A 9,487-nucleotide genomic window follows, 5' to 3' on the forward strand; every position below is an offset into this window, starting at 1 on the left:
GCCATTTTGTCATTTTTCCAGGTAAATGGTGCCATGTGGAGATTGCCAGCCTTTCATTGTTTTTCTTTGAAACAGCAGTCTCTCTTTCTCTAAGAACTAGTGTGTACGATTTCCATTACATTAAATAGTAGTGTCCGTAATATGCAAGAGAGGCTGAAATCCAAGATGTTTCATGTTTTCCTCACAGTTAATCAGTATGTATGTCATATTCTCTCATTTTATTGCTCTGTAATTCAGAGTAATAAAGAAGTGAAAGGAATAAAATATTTGAATACAAGAAACAAATGTATTTGAGAAGGAGGTTTTTGCTTTTTTGCTTCTAATGAGAAATATTTCTCTGTATATGTTGTAGATTGATGGTACATTTAAGGTGGATATTCCTCCAGTCCTCCTTGGCTACAGCAAAGAAAAGAACCTGGGAGTCGAGAGAGGTTATGATTCTGTGCGAAATATGAGTGAGGGCTCGTATATAACACTGTTTATTACCATTGAACCACAGCTCATTCCTGGAGAGTCAGTCAGAGAAAAGGTAACTAATCAGTAATTCATCATATTCTTGCTTTTTGTTTCCCGTGGTGCAGTTCTTGAGGTGCATATAAATAGGTATGCTTAGTGTACCGAAGGACATGAATACAAGTACAGAATCACATTAATACAAATTCTGAGTGTTCTACTTCAAATATTTTAGCTAAGTTCAATTTAATTGGATGCACCATTAAGTCAGATGAACATTTAATGCATGAGAAATAACTTTCACCAGGTATCTAGTTCCTGTGTTAATAGAAAGCATATTTGCATTCATTATCTGTAAGCATATAATTTTCCTATTTACTTCTGTAAACAATAAAGTATTCATGTGAGTATTTGTGAACAGTGGACAAAAAGGAGGTGGCAGGTGCAAACATAGTATTTTCTTGCTTCTGTGTTTATACTATTCAAATACAGCATTCATTGTTTACAGCTTCATGCATGCCTTCAGATTTGAAGATAATTATTTCTAAACAGCAGCTGTTATTTCTTCAGTTATTTTACTAAAGCCGAAGTGCCTTACCCTAACAGCAACAATATGTAGTTAAAATCTGCAAACAGCTTGCTAGTTTATGTAACATTATGCAGTGATTTTGAGATCCATTCAGCAAGGATGTATCTTTTTCATGCACAAACAGCAGCAAGTTCATTCTTTTCCAATTCAGTGCCACACAGGTCATTTATTAGAGACAAACAGGAACTGGAGAGAAAGGTCTGTCGTTACGTAATTTCTTTTTCAGTAGAAATATAAAACTGTATGATGCATCTAAAAACCTTTTTCCCTTTTAAATTATGGTCTTGGAAATTATCCACTCATATGTTTTCTTGCTCTCATGCAGTACTGTGGGAATTGTTACAGTTTAGTACTGTTGAAAATAAAGATTAATAAAGTTCATGGGTGCCTTCTAAGGTTTATGAATTTGAATAAGATTGTTACTAGGACTCTAAACCATAAATATAAACTTAGCAGCCTTGAAGCATATTTAATAGATGAGACCTTATTCAAGAGTTTCTTGAACAGAGTCTTAATCTTCACATATAGTAATTAGTTACTGGGAAAAAAATGTACTGAATTTGTAAGGAAACATAGCTCTGCTTATAGAAAGACCTGTCTCCAGTACTGTTTTAAAAGAAAATTCATAGAAATTCAAATAATGGGTGAGATTATTGTAAAATATTATGGACTATATATTGCAAATCTTGACCTCTTTAAATAATGAGCAAATGTTCAGAATGTCTTGTGTAGATGCAGTTTGCTGCTTAGTTACCAAAATGTTATGTATTGTATTAATGCATAGTAAAATGGTGGAGTTTGGTAGCTATATTTAGAATTGATTTGAACACTTCAGCCAGGAAAAAACCAGCATATTTTATTAAAGTCATAGATCTTTCTGACATAAGTTGTCTTTCATTTCAAATATGATGGTAGAAGCTAACTGATCCTTGCCAAAACTGAGACATAAAGAACTAGAAAGAGACTGAAGTACCTTCCATTCTGAAGATGCAGCGAAGAATCATAGAACACTAAATCACAAGACGGGAAATAAGTCCTGTTCTAAGTAGCGAGAAATATTGTATGTCAAAGCTTCTCCTCACAAGAAGCCACCCTGAGAAGACAAAGGGCAATGGGTACAAGTTGCACTGGGAGATGTTTTATCTCGATATAAGAAATTTTTTACAATGAGAACCATCATTCATTGGAATGATGTCCCCAGGGACATGGTAGAGTCCCCATCACTGGAAGTTTCAAGATGAGGTTGGACAGGGTGCTGGGTAATCTTATCTGGGGTGCCCTTCCCACAAAGGTTGGACCAGATGGTTTTTCCAGGTCCCTTCCAACTTGGGTTGCTCTATGATTCTATCAAAGCTAAACTGTACCAAAAAGTAATGCATTGCTACTGAAGTGCTTTGAAAGTAAAACCAGGAATAAAAAAATGTTGCTGAGGTAAGAAAACTATTGGTACATAAGATCTGTTTTCTAAAATGTGAAGAACAGTGAAAAAGATAGCTGTGATTAATAAATAGGTAGGAGTTTTGCCAGATATTTGTTCACTCTCTGACTTAAGAGATTTTTCTAAATCTTACAAAAATTTTACGTAGCAGCAGATGATTTGTTTACCTTGGATACTAGGCCAAACGAAATTATTTCTTTAGCAAACATTGTACAAGATTTTCAAATAATCCATTTTTTTCAAAACAATATAAATAGAAAACAATAAAATATAGTTTCACGTTAGAGGAAGCTAAGTAAAGCAAGACCAAATTCATTAAGAGACTGTTCTATTTTAGGTGGTGTGTATCTAATGAAATCTGTACATCAAAACGCTACTAAAGTGACAGGTGTATCTATTCTAACTGTGACTGAAAAAGTTCTAATTTTGTACTGCAACTCCCCAAATGCAACACATATACTTATTATAGAGAGTGTTTGGCATAAAATGACAGAAGCTAACAATATTTTTGCTATCCTTTGTTCCTATTATAGTTAAGTCATTTGAAATACGTGTGTATTGTTCTAGGATGCTAAACTTAACATTAGTTTGATGGTAATACTTTATTTTGTTTCTTTACCTATTTTTCCTCTCTTTCTTGCTGTCCTTCCTGAATCTCTATTTAGATGAATGAAATGCTTAAGAAGGTACACTATTAATAAATTAAATCAGTTGAGTTAAGCTTAATCAGTTGAACTTTTGTTCCCTGTTTAAGATTTTGATTTTTGTGCCATTCAGCAATTTTTTGCACTTTCAGTTACTTGACTCTGACTTAGTAGTTGTTTATTTGTCAGTAATATTTGCAGTGAATTACTACATTTACATGTACAAAGTGCCAGAGGCTGTGTATTTCGGCCGTTAATTATGGTTGAGAAGAATCACTGCTGTGTGCCTGCTCTGCTGACTTGGAGGTCTCGCTGCAGGGCCCTACCCAGCTGTTCCACCTCTGGTTAGTTTGGGAAGAAGGGTAACAAACGAAAAAGTGGTTTATTTTGAAGAAAAACATTATGAAGGATGAGCTTTAATTCTCAGCACCACTGGAAATATATTAGGGATTCTAAGTAGATTAAAAAAAATATTTTGACTGATCATAAGACCTTTACAAGATGACATCTTGGGTGACGTGAGCAAATAATTGTCATTGTTATGTAGTTAATATGTGCTTTTGAGTCCTAGATTTGCTTCTGTAAAATCTCATCTAAAAGTGTTAAAATTTTAGACAAGCCTGAGTTACAAGGATTTGTCTAAAAATTACTTGGACCTTCTCTGCAAATATTTTTGGCATTGTGCAGGGTTATCGCAGTATTTATTCATAGGAAATGAAGTGTGGATTTGCAGTTAACAAACTCTTTGTTAACTTAACCATTGGTTAATGGAATGTGATGTGAATAGCATGTAGGATTAGTACCTAACCGTAACTGTTTACCTTTTGAATTAACATGTGGTGTTACATACTCATCCCTGCAGTTTTACTTGGCCATAACATTCACTACATTTTCAATGCTTTAATAAAGCCAGCTATAGCTACAGGTTATTATGTGCATTCATAAGTAAATGCAAATTGCCTGATTTTCCACTACCTTGATCTTTTTTATATATCTGTGAGCCAAACTATATACTACAAGGCAAGTTCAAAATGCTATTAGGAAATAATTTTGCACTCCTTTTTTGCTCATATAAATGGTGAAATAAGGCCAAACATAGTAAAGACTTAAGCCCAAATTCTAAATAAAACTATTTTTATATAAATTCTACTGTCTTTTGAAGTTTGATACCGAAGAAGATGAGAAATTGCTCCAGGCAGCAGCAAAGTATGAAGCTGAATGTACGTCAAAGTTTCCAAGCCGCCAATGCCTAACAACTGTAATTGACCTCAATGGGAAAACAGTTTTTATTACCAGATATATCAAACCTCTGAATCCACCACAGGAGCTTCTTGATGCTGTCCCAAATAGTTCTCAAACAGCAGCAGTAAGTACTTAGAAAAGATAGTGAATTTTCTGGGATGTAGATTTCAGAATGGGTGTGTTGCATGTGCACGTGCACGCAGGCACATAACATTTTTATGTGTTTGCTGTATAGCTACGCTTTTCATAAAGGAAAAACTGGAGATACAAAATAAAGTTAGTAATGACTGCATGTGATACACAGTAAGTCTATCCATAACGATGCTGGAAAAATGTAATTATCTTCTCTGGAAAAAAAAATAGGTACATTAATGAGTATTGTTCTTTAAAAGACAAAGAATTATGCCAAACCTCGATGGAAATAAATCATATTAGTCTTTGATATAAATTCTAAAATGAGCTGGCTGCTACTGTAGTGAGGTTAGTCAGTGTTTTGTCATTGATATCTCTGGAAACAGCACTATGCTTCACATCTGGTATAATATATCTGTTGTTACATATCTGTGTCATGAATGGAAGGCGTGACCTGCTCTATTTTGTTTTCTTGCAGGAATTGGTGGCTCGATATGTGGCTTTGATTCCTTTTTTGCCAGATAGTGTGTCATTTGCTGGAATTTGTGATTTATGGAGTACATCAGACGTAAGTGATGCACTAAACAGGAGTTCTTTATCCTCTTGAATGTGATGTAACTTCCTAGCAGCCCCTGCTTCTGGGAGGAGTTCGTACTACATGAACTCTTGAGGTCCCTTCAGACCTAAATTATTCTGTGATTCTATTATTGTGAGGACTATTTTTCTTTATAAGCCATTTATTTCAAACCTTGAGAAAAGTTGCTCATCCTGATATGAGCCAAAATTTTTATCCTCGATAGGTTGCAGTTGATTGACTTGAAGAATGCTTAGGGCTTTAAGTTTTTCCTGTTTTTTTTCAGTTATAAAACAATCCAAAATGGCTAGTCATGCACAACTGAAGGGATACTGATTGATCAAGACTTAAAAACAAGACTTAAAATTGGTCATTGCAATTCCAAGGAAGTAGAGAAAAAAACATTGCATGCAACATCAGCAATAATGGGAGATTAGCATTCTTTGTCACATAGAAATAAATCCTGTCATCTATAGAATAACAGCAGACATTAAGTTAATCATAGATGATGTTTTTACCATCTCAGAACTTTTCTGCAAAATTCGGAATAACTCAAAAGACGAAGACTTTGGTTCTTGTGCTAAAATCTTAGATCTGCATCATGGATTTTCACAGCACTCACTCTTCATCCTGCATGGTGAAGCAGTGCCCGATAAACAATAAAGATCAGTCGCAAAGATCTGAGATGACTCTTTTGCTTCAGGAGTGTTAAGAAATATTATTAAATGTTGTAAATTGAAAACACAGTTAATAACTGCATAGAAAGACTTTTTTTTTTTTTTTTTTTTTTTATCTATCTCAATCAGCAATTTCTTTATCTTCTGGCGGGAGATGAGGAAGAACATGCCGTGCTCTTGTGTAATTATTTTCTTGGTATGGGGAAAAAAGCTTGGCTTATCATTGGAAATGCTATTCCTGAGGTAAGAGGATTTTTTTATTTGGTCTGAATATTAACTTTTATTCTCTAAGTCTTTGATTCCCGCCAATGGATAGAACAGTTTCTTGCTGGCATGTTTTTCCAGGAAGTTTAGATATTGGTGCTGCTGGAACTGAGTCTTTCCAGGAGGGGGGGGGGGGGGGGGGAAGAGTTGAAAGTGTATCTTAGTATAAATATAATCTGCTTTTGGTTTTTTTTCTGGACCAATGTTTCCATGCTTAATCTGGTAGTAGCTGTCATCCTCACAGCACAATGCCAAGCATCTGTAAACCTTGATTGGACTTTAGCTTGTATAAATGGTTTGTCCAGGACAAAGGCAATAGAGACAGTCCATGCACAGTGTCAGAGTTGTGAGTACACAGACTGTGACAGAGTTTGGGTGGGATTGGGTAAAGGTTGAGAGGTGGCAGGAGAGGGTTAGGGGCTTGCAAGGGATTCTTACTGGTACGTACACATCCCTTGATTCTCTCTCCAGCTGATGGCAAAGCTGCAGCAAGAGTAATGATGGATCTGTTCAGGCTCGAGCAGTCAATCTTCATCTGCCTTCTGTGGTACAGGCAGGTTAGGCAGTCTGCTTTGCCTTGGGCTGCTGGGTACCCTGTCTTGCTGTGAGGCCACTGTGGCAGCAATCTTAGAACTAAACCATTTAGATTCTCTTGCCCCTTTAGGAGATGCATTTGTTCTCAGGGGAGCACTCAGATTTCTAAGTAACCAATACTGCTCTTTTCAAAGAGATGGCAAGACTGTTTATAATGCATATTTCCACCATTAGTATTTTAAATTACCAAGCACATATGTAAGTTTTGCTGAACAGAATTTTGTTAAAAATCTGTGTCGAGTAGTTTCTTCAGCACATTCTTGGATGCTGCGGGAACAGGTACTCAGGTACATCACTTCCACTCCAAATCTGATGGAGATGGTAGTCCTTAAACAGCATAAAATGAATGGTTTATTATTATTGCAGGTATTTCGAGGTGCCTGGAAAATAGGGGAGATAACAAGACAACAGAAGAGCAGTTTAGGGGTTGCTGATAGAGAATATAAAAAGATAGCTGTGAAATTCCTTATGTGCCTGTACAAGGGAAAGCTGATGATGTGTCATAAAGTGTGCTGCCTTGGGCTGCAGTCCTTCAGCTCAAGGGATTGCCCGTGGATGAGAGCTGTGGCAGTCGCCAAGACAGACTTGCTGATACTGAAATGGCATGCATTAAACATTCCTGTATACGGAATTTCGCATCGGTTCGTAGCTGAACCAAGACGACTTTCAGAATCTGTATGTTAAGAATGGCTTGGGGCTGTGTACGTCCAACATTTCTCTGCCATATGAGAGACACAAAATACATTATTATGTAAGCGTTAGTTGGTTGAATTATAATGAACCTGTAAAATCTTTCACCCAGTTTGCCCCAGAAAGTACTATTAATCTCAATAGTGAAAATTTCATATTCCAAATAATACAAAGCATCCTGTCTTTCTAGGCAGTTTTAAAACATTTTTCTCATACTTTTCTTTCTTCCTAGGGACCAACTGCATATGTATTAACTTTGGAACAAAGTCAGTATGTAATTTGGAATCCCAGTACTGGATGTTTTTATGGGCAGTATGATACTTTCTGCCCCTTACAAAATGTGTACTGTCTGATCAGCTGTGATAACGTAAGTGTACCCAGTCCTGTCACATTTCTATACACATAAAAGCTGATGACTTGATAGTTTTCTTGACCTATGCATCATTTGTTCATCAATGTAACTATATTTATGTTGTCATTATGTTAGTGATTTTATTCAATCTTAAGTAGCTGAAAAACCTACTTTAAATTCTACAAATAAGAAAGATTTTTTTTTTTATCAGTATTTAGGTGGATCATGACATCCATTCATATAATTTTTGTTACTGCGTTTTACTTACATGTTTTCCAACTTGTATGGCCTAAGAATATGTTCAGTTTACCACTGCTTAGTTGAGGATTAGTAATTCAGCAAAGCTAATAGGTGAAATGTAACTGATTTTTGGAAGGAGTCACTAGAACTGCATACATAATGGCAGGCACAGCCCTGAATGGTCCAATGTGCAAAACACAGAGCTGGCATTACAAGGCACAAAATCAGTGTGGGGGTTTTTTGCCTGGCTGTTTGTTTGCTGTAAAATACAGGTAATACTAGTGCCTGCCTGTTCACAATATACCATTCCAATTGTGTAGCTGGAAGCCCTCTGAGAGCGAGCAGGGGGGCAGAGGAGAGAGGAGGCATCACAAGAGCTGTGCAGCTCAGGGCAGGTGAACCAAAGGCCACAGAATAGGGCAGAGCTGAGCCCGTGTTGGGAGGAACAGAAACCCTGGGCAGTTTCTGGCCAGCAGCATGCCCTCACTCAGCTGGAGGCCGACGCTCGCAGCTTCTGGGACAGAAGTGGGGACATGAGGGCGAGGTAGAGAGATGTGTGGAAGTCTGAACCTGAGGAAACAGAAGGCGAGTTTAAAAAAAGAATCGTTAAGATTTAGTTGAATGAAAACTGGAAGTTGAGTTTAAAAATTTGCTCCTGAGTGTTTTGGAAACACTGACTCAGGCTTCTGTTGTGCACCAAAATAGAGCAAACATTTGCCTTCATCTTCTGTACTGAAAACATACCTGGAGAAGTCCTTTGAAGTGTCTTTCATGGAAAGTGTTCTGGGGAGTGGCTGAATGTATTTAGGTTTGGGGTTTTTTTTTTGGCAGTAGTACTAAAAACCTACAGTTAAGAAAAACGTAATGTAATTGTTGATGGCTGGAAGCAGCAACTAAAGACTGGCACTGACAAGCTAATCAGCTAACCTTGAACAGAGCTCAACACCCTTCAGTCTCCCTGTGACTCTGAGCAGGGGTGCTGCCACTTCCTACTCAACAGGGAGAAAAAAAACCTAGCCATGCTGTGTCATATAGGTTGTACACAGAACCATCAGTTGCTAGAGGTTACATATTAATTAGTACATTTACATATTAATTATTGGTACATTTCACAGCCTTAGCAGTAGTTATTTAAAGGTTATTATTTTGAACAAGAAGACTCAATGCTTGTATGCTTCAGGCTATGCTCAAACACAGACCAAACTGAATGTCGATAAAGAAGTGGATTGCAAGACATGCAGTTCCCCTTGATGACAAAATATACATAGAAGCTGAGCATGCATGTGAAGTATCTGCTTGTCTTCTGCATCATAAGCTTGAAATAGCAACTGGTGCTGGGGTCCAACAGGCTACCAGGCATCACAGCCCCAGCTGCACTGTGCTGGGCCGTTGGAAGAATTTTATCAGAATTCAGAAAAAGATGTGTAGTGGTCCAGAGAAGGGGAAAGGCAGCTCAGCAGAAGAAACTCTGGAGTATACTGTAATCCAACACCACATTGCTGCTGAAGGCAGGTTTTTCTGAAAGCATAAAAACTGCCACAGTGCACAGTAGATGAGGCATTGAAAAGGAAATACCAGAGAAAACAAGATTCAGCAGG

The 9,487-nt window shown here is 37.1% G+C and overlaps 1 protein-coding gene across 1 annotated transcript in view; it reads left to right on the forward strand.

The window, feature by feature from the left end:
• Window positions 1–9,487, forward strand: part of CC2D2A (coiled-coil and C2 domain containing 2A) — a 56,335-nt gene that overhangs the window by 43,777 nt on the left and 3,071 nt on the right. Inside the window, exons 25-29 of the mRNA XM_010297191.1 lie at window positions 353–529; window positions 4,287–4,490; window positions 4,977–5,066; window positions 5,879–5,992; window positions 7,530–7,664. Coding sequence (XP_010295493.1) covers window positions 353–529; window positions 4,287–4,490; window positions 4,977–5,066; window positions 5,879–5,992; window positions 7,530–7,664 — 720 coding nt within the window. The remainder of the gene's footprint in view (window positions 1–352; window positions 530–4,286; window positions 4,491–4,976; window positions 5,067–5,878; window positions 5,993–7,529; window positions 7,665–9,487) is intronic.

Source organism: Phaethon lepturus, unplaced genomic scaffold (genome assembly GCF_000687285.1).
Source record: "Phaethon lepturus isolate BGI_N335 unplaced genomic scaffold, ASM68728v1 scaffold10651, whole genome shotgun sequence".
In the NCBI taxonomy this organism is placed as follows: Eukaryota; Metazoa; Chordata; class Aves; order Phaethontiformes; family Phaethontidae; genus Phaethon; species Phaethon lepturus.